The following is a 24466-nucleotide window of genomic DNA, read 5'->3' as shown; positions in this document are numbered from 1 at the left end:
AGTGGGACTGAGTTTAGTTAATTTATTAATTAATTAATTAGCCTAATTAAGATAGAGGAGAATCTAGAAGTCAGAAGAGGAAAAGAAAAAGACGCGCGTCGCAGCAACAACCGCGTCCGCGGAAACAGACGCTGCTGAAAAAACAGATAAGCGGCCGAAGCTCCACCACCACCCACTTCCCCACCCAGTTCGACGTTGCTCGTACCGACGTTTCTCGTTTCATATACATTCTGTTGAACATCCTAGACAGTTCCAACACTTGACAGGTGAATGACAGAACGCGATGGATATAATTATAATAATGTAAATATCAAATAGCCTAATTAACCTTTCTAGTCAGACCGCATAAATCAATAAAACCGAGTACGAAATTGGTAGAGTTGGGGAATCGAACCAGGACCTCCGGAGTGCGAGACGAGCACGCTAGCCACTCCGCCATGCCAGCTTTTTTTTTTCTTTATTGACTCCGCCATGCCAGCTGAATGGTTTGGAATGAACAAAGGCGCGTCTAACTAATACGGCGTCTTCGTTCACTCCCATCTTCCCCCTTCTCTTACGGCGAGGTTCAGGTGTCCACCCAGATATGCGAGAGAGATACATTTCCTTTCCTCAAAAATAAATTCACCGTCCAGCAATGCGTAGAGCCGAATGGGCGATGGCGTTCTGTGGACTCCCTGGCAGCGTTGCAAGACGCTGTCGCGTTCCACTCTTACAGGCGAGGCTTAACATCTTAACCACACATCAGTTACACAAGCAGACAACCAATGGACGCGTCATTCGCTGGCAGCACTTAAATCATCATTCACAACCACATTCGTGGCAGAATGCTGTACTCAGGCTTTTGCCTTACACCACTTTAGTCGCCAAAGTGTCTCCAGAGTTTTCTGCAGTAAGAACAAAATATGTTTTACTATACAAATTTGTGTTGTTGCTGCATGCTCTTGATCACAAAGGTTACACAAATCTGTTCTGAGGACAAAATGTTCTGTTTTGTTTTTTTGACTGGGGTAGCTCGTTTACAATGTCCAAGTTTTTTATAGGTTCTAAATGCTCGGCAGAAGTAATTTAGGAGCTGTACAGTCAAACTGGATGAAACGAGGCGTAGGGAGACTCCACTGTGTGGGTAACGGCTGGTTTATATGCCACCACACAGAGGTGAGAAGGAAGCCAATGCAGCCGAAGGCGTTGCTAAAGCTGGAGGAGAGCAGGGAAACTTCGAAGCAAGTCAAGCAACGGAAGAGGTTAACAGGGCTCAGTGCGCTGCAAACGCGAAAAAAAGGTTACCTAACATGACGGCCCTGAAAGCGGAGATGACGCCAAGCGGTGTTTGACTAGAAGAAAATAACCGGCTGATGACGGGGCCTTCTCAACGCGTGAAAGCAACGAGGAGGATCAGACGCGCTTCGGATATCAAGGAGAAGCCGGCGAATGTGGAGGAATGTCCAGTTTTCAAGAGACCAATTGCGAAGACGTATTCCAGAGCTCGGCTAGCACAGTCAGAATGGGCTACGCTTTTTCTGCAGAGCAGTTCATGCTTGCACGCTCTTTCCATGACCACATACAGCGTGTGTTTTTTTCGGCGCCTTCAATCTGGCCTTCCATCTCTATTGAACGATTAAACTGATAAACACTAGAAAAACATGTAACATATTTGCCAAGTTTTATACCATGCTGCCTTATTTAAAAACTCAGATATAGCCGGTGACGCGTCATATTTGATTCAAAACACAGCTTGAGACACGAGCGCCTTCGCTCTGCATAAGTGGGAGAGAATGCTCAAAGTGAAAGGGAAAGCGCGACGCTCACAGAGATCCTTGCGCACTCGGCTCGTGAGAGGTGCGCGAGATGGTTTGCGTGAAAGTCAGCAGTGAAAAAGCCAGCACTCGGGGAGCGCAATAAAGCTGGAATGCAGAAGAGGGGATGCACTCTGATGAATAAATATTTAATGATTGAAAACTAGCTATAAACCCCAACGGCAAACAAAAAAAAACAATGCCGCCACACGACACAGAGTCACCGCTAAATTTGGGACGCTAAGCCACATGCGTAAGTGTATGGCATGGTTTCATTCTGAAGGTTTGGCTTGGTTTATGGGAGACTATGACGGCCGCCGTAGTGAAAAGCTCCGGATATTTCAGTCACCTAAGATTCTGTAAGGCGCACTGACATCGCACAGTACACGAGCCTCCAAAATTTCGCCTCCGTCGAAATTCGACCCCTGAAGTCGGGATCACACTCGAGTCTTTCGGGTCAGCAGCCGAGCGCCATAATCACTGAGCCCCTGCGGCCGGTAGGTTCTATTTTTAAATGCCACCACTAACAGAACTGTTGACTTTAGACTCACGTACTGGGAACAGAAAAATTGGTAGGCAGCAATTCTATTAACATGACAATCAGGGACGCCATTCCTTTTTCTTTTCTCAAGCTGTTATATTCTTCATGTTTTAATTGTTTGTTTCATTTTTTTTACTTTTCGCTCGTTCTATTTCTTTGCTTTTTTACATGCCTTTTTGTCATTTACTTGATCCTCTTTTCTATTTCCCCTTTTTTATGTACCCCTTCTGCTTTCTTAAGCCCAGTATCTCCTGTTTGTTCGTTTTTTTTTTCTCCCCGCTTTCTTTTGCTGTCTCTTCTTTTTTGTTACAGATCCCCGCACCTTCCCTCCTCCTGGCCGCCTGCGAGCCTGTCTGAAGAATATGGGCACGCTGGATTCATCCCTGTTTCATGGTCATTTCGTCCTTTTTTAATCCTTAAGGAGCGTCTTGCCTTAAAAATCACTTTTCCCAGCCCATAATTTGTGCCTCTTTTTTTTCCTCTCTTGTAATTGGTTTTTCTTAAATTTTCTCTTGGGCGTTGGCCCCTTTTCTTTTATGTTTAATTGGATCGCCTGCGATAACCTCTGGTTGGGTGCGGGCTTCCTCTCCAATTTTTGTTTATTGTAAGCACAACATGCGACCTTCGTCTTCATCTGTACATATCCATCATCATCGCTCGAAGCACAACATGCGACCTTCGTCTTCATCTGTACATATCCATCATCATCGATCATCTTCTTCTTCGAAGGGTTGGTCGCCATACTTGCGGGTGCCATTAAAGCTCGCTCCATCCTGCGCTCTGTCTCCTGTCTCACAAGTGGTGGAGTGTGCTCTCGATCCCTGCGTCCTCTACGCCGCCAGACTGCAGCTACGTTCCGGTCGCCACCTGCTCGTACCATCCGCACCGATGGATACCGCCAGCGACAACACCACTCGTACTCCCGGTGGGCCCCCCGTTCTTCTTCCTCTCGATTCGAACCGTCTGGAGCCAGCGATGATGAGCCAACCCGGTTCTTCCCAATCTTCTGGACACCCCACTTGGACCATCACCACACTCCAGCGCGAGCCTCCCATTTTTGCTGGTCTTCGTGGGGACGATGTCGAGGACTGGCTCGACCAATATAACCAGGCCAGTGCCTATAATCGTTGGGACTCAGCGATGAAACTTGTAAACGTGTCGTTCTACCTCACTGCCGTGGCCAAGACTTGGTTCGTCAACCACAAAGATGCCATCCCGGACTGGGCTCACTTCTCGGCACAGATACGACAAATCTTTGGCACATCTGGTGCAAGCCCCGCTGTCTACAAAAAAAAACTAGATACGCGCGTTCAGCTACCCGGTGAGTCCTACACATCCTACATTGAAGACGTGCTTGCCCTGTGTCGACGTGTCAACAGCGCTATGTCAGAGAACGATCGGGTACGTCATCTTCTGAAAGGGCTTGGGTCATTTGCCTTCAACACGCTTGCTGCTCAGAATCCAACGTCAGTCCAAGACATCCGAACAACTTGCCATCGTCTTGACGAGCTTCAGTCACTTCGATTAAAAGACACCTGGGACACCCCACTTTCACCTGACGTGGACTTACGCTCCCTCATTCGCTCCATTATCCGGGAGGAACTGCACGGCTCCACCTTACCGCCAGTTGATTCCCACCCGCCTCCAGCCCCGTCGTCCTCGCCTTTGCGTGATCTCATCAAAGACGAGCTCGCTTCGGTCACTCGCCCCTTGGCTGCGGAACCACCTGTACCGCGTTTTGTGCCTACCTATGCCCAGGTTGCTGCGATGCCTCCTGCTGCTGTTTACCCGTCGCATCCACAGCCCGTCCAGCAAACTCCGGTCTCTGTGTCCCCGAGCCCCGCTATGTGTCCTGTTTGGAGTCCGCCTGCACGTCGGCCGGTATGTCACTACTGCGGAATTCGCGGGCACGTTGCCCGTGTGTGCCGTCGGCGTCAACGCGACGAGCGCGAGTGGTACCCAGACTTTCGCAACGGAGCTACGTACTCGTCACCTGCTTACCGTCCGGCGTTTGCCTCCAGTCCTCCTCGTCGCCCATCGTACGGGGACTTCTCCCAAGACGCTCCGCACTCGTCGTACGCTTACCGCCCACCGTTTGCTGACCCTACCAATTATCGTCCCTCCTATTCCTCTACCTCTTCGGACCGCTCCTCGACCGACAGGCCGTCGCGCCGCCGCTCCCCATCGCCTTTCCGCCGCTCGTCGTCGCCTCTACGTCCACCATCCTCCCAGACAACTGGCCACACGGAAAACTAAATTGTGCAGTTTCCGGAGGTAAAACTGCACCGCACGCCGCCCTCTCAATTCCTCCTGCACAGCCATCGAACATGTTAACCGTTGACATTGAAGGCACTGTAGTAGAAGCATTGATCGATACGGGCGCCGCCATTTCTGTAATTAGTTCTGATTTATGTTCTCGTCTTCGCAAGGTGCGCACCCCTTACAGTGGTCCTTCTCTCCGTGCTGCCAATGATGAATCAATGCGTCCTTCCGGATTGTGTACGGCACGAGTCACTATCGACGGCATCCTGCACTACATAGTATTTGCTGTGCTTCCCTCCTGTGCTTATCCCCTCATCCTCGGCTGGGACTTCCTCCACTCTGCGCAAGCTGTAATTACCTGCTGTCCCCCCACTCTACAGGCTTCTGGATCCGACCTTTCAGCCGTTTCTGTTCTGCCTTCTCATCATCTGGTTACCACCGCTGATCATGTACTTTACCCCGGCTGCGAAGATGTCCTCTCTGTTGCTTCTGCCCACGTCAACGCTGGGGACGTTTTCGTCACACCAAGCCCCCGTGTTCTCTCAAGGGGCATCTTTCTCGTCGCGTCCCTGCTCCGCTTCACCAATGGGTCTTCACTACTGACTGCCTTCAACACTACGCCGGAACCCATTCTTCTGCGTCAAGGCACAGCCATCGCTTCTGTGGATACCACTCAACCTGTGGCCGTTCTTTCCTCTGCCCCATCAAGCTTCGCTCTTTCGACCCCTGCCTCTGCCTCTGCATCTATCTCAGCTGCTATCAGCCCCGGTCTCACCCCGACTCAAAAAGATGAATTGCTTGCCGTCTTGACCAAGCATGCCGCTTCCTTCGATACCCAGGCAACAACCTTGAGCCAAACCACCGCAGCTAAGCATCGCATCTACACAGATGGTTCGGGCATCATTCGACGTCGCCCGTATCGTGTGTCTTCTAGTGAGCGCAAGGTTATTCAAGATAACGTAGCCGACATGCTCAAGCGCCACATCATACGCCCTTCTTCGAGTCCTTGGTCTTCGCCTGTTGTGCTCGTTCAAAAGAAGGATGGCTCAGTACGCTTTTGTGTTGACTATCGCGCCCTTAACAAGATCACTAGAAAAGATGTTTATCCGCTTCCTCGGATTGATGACGCCCTCGACTGTCTTCAAGGTGCACAATTTTTCTCTAGTCTCGACCTAAGATCCGGATACTGGCAAATACCAATGCATGAGGCCGACAAGGAAAAAACTGCTTTCGCCACTCCCGACGGATTATACGAATTCAACGTTATGCCGTTCGGCCTATGCAATGCTCCGGCCACGTTCGAGCGCATGATCGACACCGTTCTCCGAGGCCTGAAGTGGAAAACGTGCCTATGCTACCTCGACGACATAGTCATTTTTTCTTCGACTTTTTCTGAACACCTTGTTCGTCTCGATGAAGTATTAAGCGCACTTTCTGAGGCCGGCCTACAGTTAAACACCAAGAAATGTTGCTTTGCTTCCACTTCTATCAAGGTACTCGATCACGTCGTTAGCCAGAAGGGTGTAAAGCCTGATCCCGACAAAGTGGCTGCAGTTTTGCATTTTCCTCGCCCATCGCGCGTCAAAGACCTGCGCAGTTTTCTGGGGCTAGCGTCATACTTCCGGCGCTTCATACGCAACTTTGCCTCTATTGCGGCCCCTTTGCATAAGCTCCTCTGCGCTGACCAGCCGTTTGTTTGGTCTGAGGCCTGTGAGGTCGCTTTTACTACCTTAAAGAAGGCTCTCACATCTGATCCGATACTGGCACATTTCGACGACAATGCTCCAACGATTTTACACACGGACGCCAGTGGACACGGTATTGGTGCAGTTCTTCTGCAGCGGCAGCACTCTTCGTGCGAGCAAGTCATCGCCTACGCCAGTCGTACACTGACTGCAGCGGAGCAGAACTACACGATAACTGAGCAAGAGTGCCTCGCTGTTGTCTGGGCCATTCAGAAATTTCGCCCTTATTTGTACGGCCGCCAGTTCACAGTTGTCACGGACCATCATGCCCTGTGCTGGTTGTCCTCGCAGAAAAACTTGTCCGGCCGCCTCGGCCGCTGGATTCTCCGTCTCCAGGAATATGACTTTACCGTCACCTATAAATCGGGCAAGAAACACCAGGACGCCGATGCGCTATCTCGTTGTCCCCTCGCCCAAACCCAACCTCCGCATCCGCAACCCGTGTCCTCCGCATCCTCAAACTGCCAAACTACCCCTTCGACGGCTATTTCAACCTTGACCGCCGCACCCATTGACTTGATGCCAGCTCCCAGTCTTGGCGATCTCGCCTCAGCGCAGCGGGCCGACCCTTACTGCCGGACTCTTATCGACCGTCTGAGCGGTGCTACGCGGCCACCGAATGCCCGCCTACGTCGCCAACTTAACTCTTTCAAGCTAGTCGACAACATCCTTCTTTGGCACAATTACAGCCCCTTCGGTGACTCATGGGTGCCTGTCGTACCCCGTTCTCTTCGCCGAGAAGTTTTGCAGGCCTTTCATGATGACCCCCCGGCTGGCCACTTAGGCTTTCAGAAAACTTATGACCGCATCAAGCGCCGTTTCTTTTGGCCTGGCCTCTCAACCGCTGTTGGAAAATATATTGCGTCTTGCATCTCTTGCCAACGTCGTAAACGGAGCACGTCTGCCCCTGCGGGCCTTCTACAGCCTCTCCCCTGTCCTTTCTCCCCTTTTGAAGTCGTTGGGATTGACCTCTACGGTCCCTTACCATTAACACCAACGGGCAACCGTTGGATCGTCACTGCCATCGACCACTTAACTAGATACGCTGAAACGGCCCCTGTTCCTTCCGGCTCTGCTTCAGAGATCGCCCACTTCTTCCTGAACGCCATCCTTCTGCGCCATGGAGCTCCTCGTGTCCTTATTAGTGACCGCGGCAAGTCCTTCCTCTCCAGCATCCTTGCCGAAGTTCTTCACGCCTCCAGAACCGTGCACAAAACCTCTTCAGCTTATCACCCTCAGACCAATGGGCTCACAGAGCGCTTTCATCGCACGCTGTCCGATATGCTAGCCACCTACATCCAGCCCGACCACACCAACTGGGACACCATGCTTCCCTTCGTTACCTTTGCATACAATAGTGCCGTGCAAAGAACCACCAACTTCTCCCCATTCTTCCTTGTGTATGGACGTCAACCTACCTTCACCCTCGAAGCGTCTTTCTTCTCCGCCCCCTCAACCTCTTCCAGACTCTCTCACGAACAGTTTACTTCTCGTCTTACCTACTGCCGTGCCATTGCCCGCCTGAATACCGATGCCTCCCAAGCCTCCCGGAAAAACACCTATGATCTCTCCCACCGTGCCATATTTTTTCACCCTGGTGATGAGGTACTGCTGTGGACACCAGTGCGTACCCCGGGATTGTGTGAAAAATTTTTGAGCCGTTATATTGGTCCGTATACTGTACTCGAACAAACGTCCCCGGTGAACTATCGCGTTGCCCCTGTTCATCCTGTTAATGATCGTCGTTGCCGAGGTGCCGAGATTGTTCATGTTTCCCGCCTCAAACCCTTTGCCCGTCGCCCTACTGGGCTCTAATCTGCGCCCGGGCCGGTCGCTTTCGTACGCGAGGGGAGAAAGTGTAAGCACAACATGCGACCTTCGTCTTCATCTGTACATATCCATCATCATCGCTCGAAGCACAACATGCGACCTTCGTCTTCATCTGTACATATCCATCATCATCGATCATCTTCTTCTTCGAAGGGTTGGTCGCCATACTTGCGGGTGCCATTAAAGCTCGCTCCATCCTGCGCTCTGTCTCCTGTCTCACATTATTTATTTCATTTCTTGAGAGTTTACAATAAAAGGGACGCCAGTGCATTGTAGGTCTTGCAGAATGGATACTCCTTGTGTGAAGTGCTCAGGCTTCTTTCGCTGTCTTTGTATGCACATTTGGACACGCAGACGTGGCTTCGGCACCTACTCACAAAAAAAGGTTATGAAATATTCTTGAGAGAACAAAGTAGAACGCAGCTCAAATTACTAAAGTGAGCATTGTCCTGCGCAGAAACCTCACTAACGGTACTACGTTTGATCGCATGGTAGAGGTGCCCAAGATGCCCAAAAGCAAAACCATCTGGTTGTTCCTAATTTGCAACACTCTCCATCTCCTTAACGACGCATACCTTCCGGTCAGTGTATCTATGCTCTTCGTACAGAACCCGCGAGTAAAATGCGGCGTACCGAATTTCAGAAATCCGAATGCGCCCAGCCGGAAGTTTGGCGACACCACGACGATCTGTCCGAGACCGGAGAGCCACTGGCCGTCGTAGTAGTTGTTGTCGCCCGTCTGGAACTCGATGGAGTGGAAGAACACGAGGACCGTCTTTCGGCAGCCAGCCTGCGTATCCTCGGTGCACGGCGTCCATATGTTTAGGTGGAGGCACTCCTCGGTCGTGTCCTCATTGTGGCGAAGCACCTGCACCAAGCTTTCGGGTGTCAGCAATTGCACGTCGCTACATGTCTGGAGGCCTACCGTGCCCCTATTAGTGTCAGAGCGTTTGATGGTTCTTTAGTTTACTGTTTAGCATGTATATTGTGGAAGGTCTAAAATACAAAGGAACGAGAAAGAACCGCATGTTAAAGATCAACATAATGGTTTCACGAGTTATGAGCTAAACCTTCGCTCTGTATGAAAAGGCTTGTATTTTAAATCTTACGCGATCATGTGTCGCAAATCTTCACGTTGTGCCTTTATTTCTTAAAATGACTCGTCTATGCATGCTTTACCTATTTCCTACTTTACCATGTTCCAACTACACAGTTAGAAGGGTGTTTGTTGGAACGTTGGAAGATGGACTGCCGCCTTAGTGCTGGTACGCTAGGTGAATGCAAAATCAAGATGCCTTCCCTGCTATCTAGGAATGAAGTGTATACAAACGAGGTTCTCTTAAGCACGGGGACTGTGTGCTAATGAGTAGGTGTGTCATTGCAAAAGAAGGAAAAAAATGAAGAAAAAACACAATAAAGATAGAAAGGAAATGAAATAAAAACAATGATTTCGCTTTAAAAAAACGCAGGTATGGTTTTCTGCAGTGCGTAATGTTTGTAAGCGAATACTCCGCATGTCAATTGGTTTAGTACCATTAGCAGTTCATCCTAGCCGCTCTTGATAACTTAGATGGCGACATTTCGTGCAATTGCAACAGAAATGAGGGGGGGTGCAAGCGGCTTGGTACAAAAATAAGCAGGAATTGGAAGGCGGCATATTTGAAAAGTTGTCGCTACTTTAGCACTCTGTTCCTTAGGTTTTGAGCACCTTGAATGACGTGCATTATCTTTGAGTTCGTATGTGGTTTTGAATGAAGGCTGTATAACACAAAGAAGCCTACATGCGACGACTACTGCAGTGAAATTATCTCCGCCGCGGTGGCCTAGCGGTTACGGCGCTCGGCCGCTGACCCGAGAGACGGGGGTTCGATTCCGGACGCAGCGGTCGAATTTCCTATGGAGGCGAAGTTCTAGAAGCCTATCTACTGTGTGATGTCAGTGCACGTTAAAGAACCACAGGTGGTCGAAATTTCCGGAGCCCTTCACTATGGCGTCTCTCATAGCCTGAGTCGCTTTGGAACGTTAAGCCCACATAAACCAAACTAAGCAATGAAGTTTTCAGGAGGACACAGGGGCGCAATAAAAGACACGGACAGAGAAATAGACAGGGACGAGCGCTCGTCCCTGTCTATTTCTCTGTCTATTTCTCTGCAGTATTAGGAAACATGTCATTTTTTCCTACCTAGGAAGCTTTTTAGGACCAATGTGATTTTTCTGACCTTTTCAAAATAGTTGCAGGAAACAAATTTCATGCGAAAAACATTCAGTGTCACTCGCAAATGATATCCATTCTTCACTTGACAGTGGGTTCGAAATTGATTGCATATATTTAGATTTTCATGGTGCTTTCGATCAAGCGTCTCACAGGCTCCTTCCTGGCAAGCTGAGAAAGTTTATTATTGACCAAAACGCGCTTAAATAGACTGAATGCTTTTTAAACAATCACCCCCAATTCGTTCGCGCCAATGGCCACCTGTCCTCATCAGTTCATGTAGCTTCACCTGTCCCACAGGGATCTGGGCTTGGTCCCCATTTATTTTCTCATCTACATCAACAACCTGCCTAAGAACCTGAAATCATCAATCAGGTGTTTTGCAGTTTACTGTGTCGTATATCGGTCAATAGAAACTACTAACGATGTCGTTGTGCTTCAATCTCACCTTGATGCTCTTTCCACTGGTGCTTTGTATTTAATATCACACAATACGACGAAATGTAAGAAACGCGCTCTTCTCATCGCGGATTTTTTTGTCCTGTTTCATATAGCCATATTTATATAAGCACCTTGTCGTTACTATCGCATCAAACCTATGTTATGTCATAGGTAGCATGAGGGGGTTCTCGCAGAGCTTCCGCCCTCACTTTTCGATCACCTTCCGACGTGGCATTCGCGGTAACCCAGGACGTATTGCGCCGGCCGCTATGGGCAAAGGTGGCTCTGGTGAGCACTCCCAAGGTTCTGTCGCAATACACATATATACCCCCGAAAGCAGAATATTGGAGAGCTGTCGCCGTAGCTCAGTTGATAGAGCACCGGACGCAAAATTCGGTGCAATGTGGTTTTTCCCTGTGGGGTGTAATCAATCATTTAAAAAATAATTACCCTATTCATCGCCAATTCGTGAAGACCACAAATTGTCTAAAAAATCAGTTAGCTCTTTAGCGGCAGCGACGGTTCGCTTCCGTCATCTTGGATTGCGCATATTTCCGTTATCGCAAATGCTAACCGCATGGTAGGCTATATTAAGCGTCATTTTTCTCTGGCACTAGCATCTTCGATACTACTTCTTTATAAATCACTAGTCCGCTCTAAACTGAATATGCCTCGTCAGTAGCGGACCCTCCAACAAATTTACTGCGCAATGCTCTATAATAAGTTCAGAAATGAGCCGCAGGTTTCACAGTTTGTGACCATGGCTGTTTATCGAGCGTAACAATCATGAAACACACTATCACTAGCATCTTTCTCGCTACGCAGAAGAATCTCCCGCTTATGTCTTTTTTTTAAAACATATCACACGCACTTATCATGCCAGCGGCATGTCTTATGGTATGCCGATAACCGTTGTGAAGTCAATATAGTTTATTGGGGTTTTAACGTCCCAAAGCAACTCAGGCTGTGAGGGACGCCATAGAGAAGGGCTCCGGAAATTTTGACCACCTGGGGTTCTTTAACGTGCATTGATATCGCACAGTACATGGGCCTCTAGAATTTCGCCTTCATCGAAATTCGGCCGCCGCGGCCGGCATCGAACCCGCGTCTTTCGGGCCAGCAACCGTGCGCCGTAACCACCGAGCCACCGCGGCAGGGTCGTTGTAAAGTAAGAAGTGTCCTTTTACTAATTCCTTCTTAATAAAATTCCTTCAAACCTAAAACATCATCGGAGTGGAAGTTCCTGCAGAGGACACTGGTGTTTACCGATAAGGACGAGGAATGCAAAATAAACCTGCGTGCACACTGCAATGCCGGTTGATTCTAATAATTTCTTTTAGCCACATTCTCTTGCAGGTCAAGTCGTGTACTTTTGTCTTCCAGCAGTCATGTTGTGCGTTGTCTGCGAATTCATATCTGATTCCTTTTTGGCTTCATTAAGCCAAAAATATTGCGCGTTACTTCTGGTATGCTATATATTTAGCGTCAGTGCTTTTTGACTAGTTTTCCGATTCCTCCTTGCTCTGTGCTTCTGGCATCTAATAATTTGCTACTCAGGCGTGTAATCTGTTTTGCTTGCAATTGTTATTATTCATTTTGCGATTCCTGTATTGTGCACCTCCTTTGTCTTCATAACTTACAATGTCATGTGCCCCAGTTCTTCGCCTCCGCTCCCCATTTTTTTTTGTCAAGCCCTACTAGCTTCTGTAATGCCCATCGGGTCAAGAGGGTCACTGAAATATTGGTTAACAGTCCTTAATTCCATTCCTCAGAATGTATATTAAGCGGGTGTGAACTAAACAATATCATGAACGTGCTTTAGGTGGCGAATGCTGCGAAACGAAGGGAGACTTCACGAGGTCACACGGTCAGTGAATGCTTCCTTTCTTCGGACCACCACCCTACTGAAAAACACAGCAGAGAATTTTGTGTTCTCATAACACATTTTCTTGCAGTATTATGGGGCATGAAAACAGAAACTCCTGTAGTAACAGGATTTCCTGTATTATTGAATGGTCTGAAGTAACGACAGAGCCAGTTCTGTCGCAACTGCAGACAACTTCGCAATACTACAGAAAACTCTGCCGTAACGATGGAACGACAAAAATTTCTGTTGTATTTGGGACCGGTTCTGTGGTATTTTTTTACTGGGAAGGCCTAACCAGACGACTTCCGTGGAACTCTCGACTACTTTTTCACAATTTATATCTGCAACGCGTACTTATGACGGCGTGGGTAAAACAAATACACTCCAATAAACGCTTCTATTTGGCAATTGCTTATTTTAACGCCATAGCGTTAAGGGTCCCCTCTAGCAGGTGCAGTCATCGTTGTTCATGCCGCTGGCCCTCAGCGAAAAATCTACACGTGGCCCAACGAGATCACGCCTGCCCAGAAGACTGAGAAAATTGGCCAGTGCGGTACGGGCAAATAAACTAATGATCGGTCAAGAGAAGTTGCTCGGGAAGAGCAACCTGGGTATCACAAGCCCAGCACCTGTCATCGCAGGGTAGTGGCGCCTCGCTTAACCGCTGCATCAGGTCGCCAAGAGTGATATGACGACTCGCAGCAATTAATGAATTAAAAAGAGATTCACCAATGCCGCTTATACGGGCATTACGCCATTAACACTATTAGGCGGAGGTAAAGTGTCCGCTGCAGTTTTTTTACATTCCATTTGCGACTTTTTTTCGCCAGGTGAGGTTTCGTAGAAACAAGGAATTAAAGCCTGCTGTACAGTTTCCGCTTATGTTCCCTTCACTGATGTGCAGGAACTCAGTAAATTTAAAATCCCTTACTTTGCCAGCGCCCTACACTCTACGAAAAAAACCCGCCCAGGGGGGAGTAAGGACAGGTTTAGTCCTCAAACCGGCTCGTTAGTCCCTAAATTTGCACACGACACTCTTCTTGCCACAAAAGCGCGCCGTGCGCAAACTCAACGGACTAACGGCTGAGAAAGAGACTAACGGGGGGCGAATCGCGCATAATAGCACGCGAAGAAAACCCCGACTGCAATAGTACTTGATTTTTGAAGCGCAGGGCATCGTCTAAAGCCAGTGAGAGCACCGCCGCCGCCTGTGACGAAGCGGACACCCTCTGGCGTGAGAAAAAGGCTTCGTGCCACCGAAACGGCTGGCAGCTGTGCAAGTGCATAAACAAATACTACGAGCTTCAATACGTGTCGAACGTGAGTTGCAAAGGTTAGGATTGAGCAAGTACACGTGGTTTCATATCGTTTCCGCTTGTTTAGGAGTTTATGTGATGCTGTGTAAGTATCGGCGACACTTCGCGAATCAGTGAGTGGCAAGCAGTCAATTCCCTGTCACCGCTACCCGCCAGTAACAAAAATCGGAGTGAATCATCCCTTTCTATAGTTGTTTTTAACAGGCTGCAATGTGCAGCTGACAAATGCAAGAAATAAGAGCACCTTATAAGGAAGCAAAAAAAATGAGCGAAAAGAAAACAACTGCTGTGGTTGTGGAGTACTGGCCGTAATTCAGCCACACATTAAGCCACAGTTGTGGAGTGGGCACGGTTCAGCACTTCTTTTTTGGCCAAAACGCGATTTAGACCATTGTGAGTGCGCATTAAAGCTTACCGCAGCTTGTTGCAAAAGCATATGACCCCAAAACCATTATACTGTGCCCTAAACAGCAATACGTTTGATGACAATTTGAGCGGTAAAGACCGACAATGTGTGTGTTTCGCATATAAGGCTTTTATTTTCTGCCTTGTACCGTCTGCTGGGGTGGTCTTGTCATATCCGCGCTCGGCTCATAATCCAAAGGTTCTCAGTTCGAATACTGGCGTTTCCATGTTTGTTTATTTCTGTTTCCTTTATCGTGTTATGTATGTCGTGTTATGTCGGAAACTATGCCGCTGTAAATTGCAGCGTGCACCAGTGGTGTAATCTTTGGTCTATGGAATTAAACAGAGAAAAATCTGTCCTTCTTCAGGTAACAAACAAGAAATCTCCGGCTCAGTTTTTGTACAAAATCAGCGAATATCCAATAGTTGAGGTCAACGAGTGTAAATACTTAGGTGTTACGATAACTAACAACTTGAGCTGGACCAGCCATATTAATAAAATCTGTACATCAGTCCTTAGAAAACTAGGGTTTCTTCGTTTCACATTAAGGTCGGCCCCTTCCAATGTTAAGCTGCTTGCATACAATACCCTTATCCGACCTCAGCTGGAGTATGGCTGTACAGTATGGGACCCTCACTTGAAAAAAGACGTAAATAAACTAGAAATGGTGCAGAGAAAGGCAGTTCGTTTCATATTCAATTCATACCGCAGATTAGATTCACCATTGTCTCTAATGAGTGCTAACAACATTTTGACCTTAGAAAGCAGAAGAAAGATTTCCAGGCTGCGGTTTCTGTATCGGCTTTGCAATCACCAACTTGGTATCAACGTGCGATTGTTCATTCATCCACGTGAGGGTCGTCAGACTCGGCACTCCCATCTTTACAACCTGCAACCAACCTTTGCGCGTACTAACAGGTTTAAGAACTCATTTTTTCCACGCGCTGTCTCCCAATGGAATGCACTCCCAATAGAAATTTTTTCCGCGCATTATGTAAAAGTTTTCGAAGAACGTGTCCGAAAAGCTCTGGGTTGATGGTACTCTTCGCTGTTGCTGATTCATTTCTTTTTTTCTTCTTTTTCTGTGTTTGCACTGCATGCAGCGTGTTTCATACCCTTTGATTGCTTATGATAGCTTTTGTTGCTTTTTTGTGATTGCTTGCTAATGGTGGCGCTGAATTGCGTTTACTTATGACCTGTATTGCTCTCCTGCTTGGTCTTCAATGACTGCAGTATGTTTAAATAAATAAATAAATAAATTACTGTCGAAATCACGCGTCGTTTGCATTTTTTCATTAAACGTCTGCTCCTGGGGACTAACTGTTGCACCCCTTTCCAAATGGACCAACAGTTACACCCTTTGCAGTTAATCCCGAAAAGAACGAATGCCATTGGCAGGTCAGTTAGTCCTCAAAAAGACTAACCTCTCGCCCCCCGTCAGCCTCTTTTTCCTAAGAGTGTAATATCGTTAAGAGTGCTGTTAATATGCCCAGTTTTTTTTTTGATGTCCAGCAAAAGCAGCCAAATTCCATCCAGTGGTTGTCAAACTAGTGCGGAAGCTCGTAGTGCTCCAGTAGAAAATGGCGTCTCTTATTCCATTGAAGGGATCACAGTCTATGATGACACATATTAGAAAACTGTGAAGAAGTGCTTGGTTAATGCCTTTTACAAAATGAAGAAAATGCGCGAAAAATGCCTCACTCTAAGTCGACAGCTGAACCACGCAGTCAGCGAAATTTTAAGAGGACTAGAATGATGAAGAAGACTTCAGTGGGGAACAGGGCTTGAATAGCGAAGGAGTCTGAATAAGGAACAGCAAGAAGTGGAAATGCATACCGCGCATTGTCTTGGGCACGCGTGGTTGAATGGATCTAATGTGCGTTTATTAGGCGCCATAGTGTGGGATGACAGTGGCAGTTTTAATTTCTCTTTGCTCGAGCCAGTTATGCATTGGAGAATGTCTATTCGCACAGTAATTGCCGTTTGCAGAAATCATCGCAATATATTTTACCTTTCCTTTGGCCACATAGGGCATCTGGATACAGCCAGGTTGGGACATCCGCGCATCGGTTTCGGCATCGCCATTCTTGGTGGCCGCCGTGGCTATTCTGCAATACATGCGGAAAAGAGGGGAAGAGAGCGCATCAATAAAAATTACATCGTAAGTTTGAGTGAAACATCTGGGGGAGAGTTGGCTCGCAGATTTATTCAAGCACACCAAAAATGTTAAATAAGAATCCAGATAGTAAATGTGACCTTGTAGCTATAAATCGCTTTTACGTATTTTCGATTAGAGCACTTATTTCGCTCCTGTTTATTGTAGCATGCCCATAACGTTCAAGAAATTGCACGCTTTCTACAACCAGCGCCAAAGCAAGGTGCATGGAAATAGGGAAATGACATATGACTATACCCATACATATATCTATTACCGCACTACTCCTGAGGTAAAAACTATCCCAGTACACAGTTGCGAAAATTCTGAACCCTTGACTAATTTTTTAATCAGCTTGACTATAAGGTGTTTTTTAAGAATTTATTGAATATTGCCGTCTTTGCTACTTCGTTTCAGTTTCACGCAATTTAAATCTACAGACTGGGCATGCAGAACTAAGGACGGAAGTGAAATGCCTTCATTTTGATTTATAACTGCTAAACTTCGGATACACCATAAAACAGTTCTCTGTACTTGCTGCACGTATAGAGAAAACGGGTCATGATTAAACCTGCACACTCTAAATGACATTGGACAGAGGCAAATTTCACAGTTGCATGATGATGGTAATGAATATTTACGGCGCAAGGGCATCTGTGGCTATAGAACCCCATGTCACAAGGTATTGTCGTTTCCTCAAGGTGGGGTCAAGGACCAATTGCCCAAGCATTTATTGCAGAAAAGTTCTTGCTTTCGCTGTTCTGAAAAGAACATGCCAGTCAGTGTTTTTAGAGAATTAAAAACTTAACCCGATGCATTCATCAGTACATAAAACGTCACTGGCCATACTCGCGCCATAGATCAATTAGAAACTAACGAAATGAACAAAACGAAACTAGCGAACTAACGAATTCATTACGAAATCTTCTTTATGAGTTTAGAATAGCAGGGTAAATTGTATAAATGCAAGTAACCTCACGCCTATAAATGCGCCTCTCTATTCTTGGAGGTAGGTACGTGGAAACCAATAAAATCGTATCTCACCGTTACACCAGCTCATTGCCATATGGTAATAGCTTCTCAGAACACAGTCATCGTTTTAAATATATGGGGCATGAAAATTCCCGGCACGAGTTCTAGTACAGACGCAGTGATATGCAGAAGACTTTACTGTATTCGCTAACAACACTACGGCTACGTTCATTCGCCAGTCCGGACTGATAAAATATCAGTCCGGACTGGCGAATGAACGTAGCCGTAGTGTTGTTAGCGAACTTAATGCTTGCCCTAGCAGATTTTTCGCATTCCTTTATATGCACTGGTGCTATTCGGAGTTTAGACCGGAAAAGAAACAGAGGAAAGAGAATTTTGCTATTTCAGCGCCTGTCTATCAACGACGGCTGCACAGAGTTTTCTTTAGGCCAATAAGACCACTTTGTGCCCTGAAAAAATACTATCTAGAGTTTATCTTCTAATCTCCAAATTTTAAAAATTTAGAACCTGTGAGAGATAAACGGTGCGGTCTGTGACGTTGGATTAAGAAAGCGGACTTGTGTACTTGCTATAGATCAATAATTGGACTATTGTTGACTTAAATTAGGTAATCAACTTGTGCATTTTAAATTTTGGCAGGCAAGATTATACTGCGAATTTGAAAGCCGCTAACATTGATATTGAGGCCCCTTTCCATTTTTTTTTTAAATTTGGCAACATGGTTCGAAATATCGTGCATAAAATTAACCGTTTGAAAGCACGTTGAGACTGCGATTTTTGCATTGCATATTTATAAAATTGCAGTGCTCGTATTTTTTACGCATGAAATACGGACGCTGCTAGAGTAGTTTATAATGCAGAAGAAATGAATTGCATTTCTGTGACGCGCCTTTTGTTTTTTTTTAATATGCAATGCGGGAAGGCCGAACCAATGAGCTTTGAAACGTGTGTTCTTAGCATTCGATATTGGAACCGCATTGACGATTAAGATTATTTAGGAATAGCTACCCCCCCTCACCCTCCTTTAAGGTTGACGACCTTTAGTTTAGCAAATAACCTAGCGCCATAAAATAAAAATGAAAGGTTTATACATATCAGCAGATAATATCCGCCTTGCTGTAAGATTCACCTTCACCGATCGCAACAACATATCTCTGACAGGTTTATAACAATCGCCTCTAAATGTAAAAAAAATCACCCTTCGTAACCAGTGCTACACACTGCAGTCGAGAAGGTCTGCTCAAACTGCTCTGCTGGGCATAAGATGTGGGCTGTCTTTAAAAAATAAACACACCTTTTTTCTGTGTTTATTTTTTAAACACAGTGTAGTTGATGACAGGTATATGACTACTTAGTCATGACTAGAGGCCGGATTTTTAGGCACTAAAAAGCACATTTTTGGCGCCATAAATAGGCGGCTAAAATTGCGTTTTAGGCACCTAACGGAGAAAAATAGGCTCTATAAACTTTATCAAAAGTGCACACAGTTCCGAACTTCAGCGCGCAATATCTGCCGTAAGATAAACAAAAGCACAGCAGGAATAATTTGGGACCTTAAGCAAGGTGCGAACATTAGAAGCCATTCTGTTTAAGACTGTCGCGCAACTTTTCGTACAATACACATACTTCAGCAGAGCAAAAGGGACGGTCACCAACCCTTTAAAACACTTTGGTATACCTCGAAACAAGCAATTCGCTTGTCGCGTACAAAAGTAGAAACAATGAACACCTTAACAGGAGGCGATGTGTTTAGAAATTGATAGAAAAATTGCCGATTCAAAGCATCTGACAAATGAGTTCAGTCTTCGCTTACACAGGAATTGAACTTATTTATTGCAGGCATGACGATGCTTAAACATTAACAAATCTGTTGTCATTTGTGTAAGCAGTGTTTCATAGTTTTAGCTTCACGTGCCTGGAGCCACGCGACTATCAAATGGGGCTTGCCATTAGAAGGGTCTGGAAACCATAAATACGAGATGCTAGAAAATGTTACACACAGTGCTGCTTGATGCGGAATATGCCGAAAAGAATCATAGTTCTGCACGGGCCTACGTACATCCACGAGGATCAATGGTAAAATAAACATCATCCATCTAGAAATCATTGTTAAAGCAATGGAAGCAGTAGCAGGCAAGGACCATCTCCAGGTTGATTGCCTCAAATTTATGCGTCGCGTATTTCAGCGTATTTCAGGCCCCTTTTCTGTAAAATAGGGCATTTTTGGCACCGACGTGGGAAATAGGCACTTATAGGCACTGACACCCAAAACAGGCATTTATAGGCACTATAAAAAGAGTATTAAACATATTGTCAACACCTATTTCGTGCTCATATGTAAAAATGGTGCGCCTACGAAGCGTTGAAAAAAATAGGCATTTGCCTAAAATCCGGTCTCTAGTCATGACTAATTGGTTTATGACTAACTATTCATGATTGGTTAACGACTAACTAGTCATGAATAGTTAGTCATTAACCAATAATGACTAGTTAGTCATGCCTAGTCATGACTTATTGGTTATGACTGGCCAATCCAAGTCGCCCCATAGCCGCCTCGTGTGTGCCTACGGCCGTGCGGCCAAAGTTGCTTGGAAAGGCTTTCGCCTCGCGCACTTTAGATCGTCAAAGTGACCATGAATTTTGAATATTCTAGTCCGCAAAACACCGTCATAAGCCCCAGCGTATCCCGATGTAGGCAATGGAGAACGCAGCTTGATGCCCCAATTAAATAAGTCCTGCTTGCTCAAACATAATCGAAGGTAGTTCAAAGATCTGAGTCAGTACAGATGGCCCAACCATATATCACTTAGGAAAGGAACTGAACATTTGGATGGCTTTGTCAAAAGCCTCTTGTCACTGTTTGCCGAAACGAGGTTATTAACATTTCATTGTATTTCAATGGACTCTAATTGCAGAAAATAATAAATTTCGGACTATACCCTCGCATCAGCCAGATATTTACCTTCGAAGCTTTACGCTTTGGTTTAAGGAAACAAAGAGAATAAGATGGCAAAAACTTCCTGATCATGTTTCTTACATTGCGCAACAAACGACAAGGTTATGAAAATAAACTCTACTATAGTACCTCAGCGACTGAACCCCGCTTAAGGTTATATCTGTCATTTTGCTTTTAATAGCTCACTGTGCGGTACTCAGTTAAGATTCAACCCTTTTCGTTAGTATAGAAGACTGTGTCGCATGTATGAGTTCCCCTAGGGACACTACGTAAACTGCCATTCGTGATCTCTGAGATCCTGCCAAAAGCATTTTATCGCATTCTTATACTCCTTGCGATTCCATTATAATGACGAGGATATGTTCTACCTACTTTACCTAAGTAGACATACCACTTCCAACGCTTCGATATTTGTCGCAAACTGCTGTTCCCTTCCAAGACTAGAATATTTATTAGCTTTCTGCATATGCATTTTAGGCCCATCGTTTTGCTTTACCAATCTAGGTCACTTATCTTTCGTTGCAATTCATTCCGCGAGTAATTTAGCAAGGGAATGTCACCAGCGACTCCCGCATTAATCAGGTATTGCCCATTAACTGTTTTCCCAACTCATTCGACGAGTTATTTAAGCAAGGGAATGTCCCCAGCGAATCGCGTATTAGTCAGGTATATTCATCAACTCTTACCCAAACTCTTCCTAATCCTGAACTCTAGATGCCTTTAGTAAACAGGCAACGAATAGTGTTGGAGATATAGTGCCTGCCTGCTTGACACCCTTTCTTATTGGGATTTATTGTTTTTTTATCGTGGAATACGGTGGCTGCTCCGAGTTAAAGACGTCTTCCAGTAATTTGACATATGGCTCTTGCATACCCTTTTATTGTAAGGCCATCATGATTGTTAGAATTACGACTGAACCAAAGGCATTTTCGTTAATATCTGAAGGCTATATTTAGAGCTGGTTATAGTCTGCGCATTTGTTTAACATATGATTGGTAGTGTGAATAAGTTTTATTGTCGAGTATCGTTTCCAAAATCTAACTTGGTCCTTTAATCGATTGAAATCTAATACTGACCTGATTGTATTAGCCATTATCGTAGTGAATACCGTGTAGGTGATGAGAAGTTACCTGATCGGTCCGTACTTATTCAAGTCAGTCACGTCCCCTTTCTGATGAATGAAGATAATATAAGCGTTTTTTGATAATTCCGGTACACGGGGCTCAAGAGGGATTGCTCGTAGAGGGTGGTAAGTTTCTATAGCACAATCTGTCTACCGTTCTTAAATAGATGTTCATTGTCTCACCCTTACTGCTGCCATCCCCTTAGCTCTGTTTCTAAGGATTTCTTTGCGCTTTCTTTGTAGGTGGGATATCCATTTCCACTGCGCCGCTGCCTCCATCATTAGCGTCCTTATTCCTTCAACTGTATAAATCTATATTAGGTCCTCGGCGCCTTAACTTTATTTCAATAACTGGCAGTGGCGTTGCTCTGAATGTCTGCTAGTTCGTACATCTAATTCGTGTCTATGCCGTTATTGCAGGAAGTACTGGACAGGTAAGGCGGTGGATTGCTGTCTTTTCCCAAAGAGGACGAATTTTTGACGTAGTTGCCTTGTACAGATCTGAACATGAGTTCTGAGCCAACAGAGTGCACTGTAGTATTGCATACCTTCTTGGCACAATTACCCAGTTTGCTAGAAAATCAATAGTGTCTTTTCTGACTGCCTTTCAGCAAACACGTGTCGTTGTTTAATGCCATCAAGTGCGTCAATGGCTTCTTTGTGAATGAGCACTAATTTCAGCAAACTTATAGCGTTCGGAACCATTTAAATTGATGATCGCTTTATCAAGCAGAAGAAGATCACTTTTCATCAGCTTATCTGCATTTTGTCTTGTCTTCTGGTTGCACAACAAGAGAAAGTGCTTGTTATAATATATTGCGTTGTATTTAATATTCTCTGGTTTGGTTTGGTTTGGTTTATGGGGTTTAACGTCCCAAAGCGACTAAGGCTATGAGAGACGCCGTAGTGGAGGGCGGAAATTTCGACCACCTGGGGTTCTTTAACGTGCACTGACATCGCACAGTACACGGGGGCCTCTAGAATTTCTCCTCCACAGAAATTCTGCCGCCGCGGCCGGGATCGAACCCGCGTCTTTTGGGTCAGCAGCCGAGCATCATAACCACGGAGCCACCGCGGCGGCTTTTAAATATGCTCTATATATGCCTTTAGTTTCTTAATTGCCTGATAGATTATAAAGATAATTGTTTAATTTTGTGGAACATCGAATAAAAAGCTGTAATTTCTCTGAAAACTTTCGAAAGTTAAAAGCATTAAAATTAAGTTTGGCAGAAGACCTGCGTCTGGCGTTTCTGTGTATGCATTGCATAACAGATTTCATACACCTATGGATTGCCGCTTCCGATGTAGTTTCCCATTTTTTTTTCATTCAAAACACGGTTATCCCGAATATGAGGCCGTGCTCTCTTTGCTGATAAACAAAGAATTTAGCTGAAAAGGTATCGCCTATGGCGGATGAATCAAAGATTCAAAATTGTATTGCTTCATCTAATATGATGCACACGAAGTTCAAAATAATTTTCAGCATAGTGGCACGCGAGAGGAGCAGATCGCGCTCGAACTGCACTTAGGGACAGGTAAACTCGGGGAAGGAAGTTCCACATTTAGCGAGGGGGCGTGTTTAGGGTCGAGATGATCCGAAAGGTGAGACGCTCCCTGCAGCTTTCGTTTGGGGTACAACGTCGCTTTACCTTATAGGCAGGCGTTCTTCTCTGCAAGGTGCTGTTGTGGCTACAACAGAACATTTACTTTGCGTTCAGCTGCTACTTTCTCTACGTTTTACGCTACGCAAAGACGGAACACCGACGGGGCATGGATGGATGGATAGATGGATAGGAGCGCCCCCTTTGAAACGGGGTGGTGGCAATTGCCACCATGTTCCCCTTTTCTTACATTATTTTTATCCAACTGTGCTGTTAACTCTCATTAAGATTCGCCATCTTCCTTCACTACGGTTTCCTACACTTCTGACCTTATGTCACGTCTCTGCTTTTCAGCCACCAATCCTCCAATCGCTTTTTGCTAACTTACACTGCAGATTTATTTACGTGACCATTGTTATCTTTAAACCCTAGGGCCTCAGGAAGAGTGACTGTGCCTGCATCGACATCCGGATGGATGCCATCACATTTGAGTATGAGGTGCTCAATTGCTTTCACAGATCTACCACACACTGCACATGTGTCATCTTCGTACTGGTTCCCTCTAGTGCCTCCTGGCGCATGCGTGCACTCACGAGAAGCGCTGGTGTCCGCTGGTTCCGCGGGCGAAAGGGATGGCACGGAAGATGTACACGGGCGAGTTCTCGACGAAGCCACGCGTGCCCAGGAAGACGCCCAGGCTGGGAACGTGCAGGCGCACCTCCTTGTCCCACGCTTGCAGCAGGAACATGAGCACGAGCACGGCGCCCATCGCGCTCAGCGCGAGCACGGAGAGGGCTGCCGCGCCGAACAGACGCTGCCGGCTCTCCTCGTCCGCTGCACTGCATGTTTTTTTCAAGGGGTAACGAATTACAGTGGCAGGGAAGATCGTAGTTTTCTTGTGGTGGCAGCCTATTCTCCTTACCAGTGTGGACGAAATTAATTGCGTAGAAAGCAGATAAGTGCGCTGCACTGAAAACGCCCTGTCTGTGGCTACGACTGCTGTAACTGTACTTTGTGCAGGTGTGATAAATCGCCAGAGTTGCCAGCTCTTCCCACAGGAGTCACCAGGAAGGAAACGTTCTCATCTTATTAGCTGAGTGCGTGCATATAACGGCTGTCATCGGGATCCCATTACATTTTTTGGTTTCGATGAAATTGTCATAAGTGATGCCCAAGTGTGTCTACAGAAAGCAATTAACCTCAGTTTTGAGAGAAACGCTGAAAT

At 46.1% G+C, this 24466-nt stretch overlaps 1 protein-coding gene across 1 annotated transcript in view; it reads right to left on the bottom strand.

Annotated features, from left to right (window-relative positions):
• Positions 1-24466, bottom strand: part of LOC149361157 (acetylcholinesterase-like) — a 99649-nt gene that overhangs the window by 38017 nt on the left and 37166 nt on the right. Inside the window, exons 7-9 of the mRNA XM_089572596.1 lie at positions 23835-24080; positions 16425-16521; positions 8805-9039 (exon numbers count right to left, since the gene is read on the bottom strand). Coding sequence (XP_089428722.1) covers positions 8805-9039; positions 16425-16521; positions 23835-24080 — 578 coding nt within the window. The remainder of the gene's footprint in view (positions 1-8804; positions 9040-16424; positions 16522-23834; positions 24081-24466) is intronic.

The sequence above is a fragment of the Amblyomma mixtum genome, chromosome 2 (assembly GCF_055824585.1).
Source record: "Amblyomma mixtum isolate Tamu chromosome 2, ASM5582458v1, whole genome shotgun sequence".
Classification (NCBI taxonomy): Eukaryota; Metazoa; Arthropoda; class Arachnida; order Ixodida; family Ixodidae; genus Amblyomma; species Amblyomma mixtum.
The sequence above is the reverse complement of the archived record's forward strand: the minus strand, read 5'-3'. Positions and strand labels throughout refer to the sequence as shown.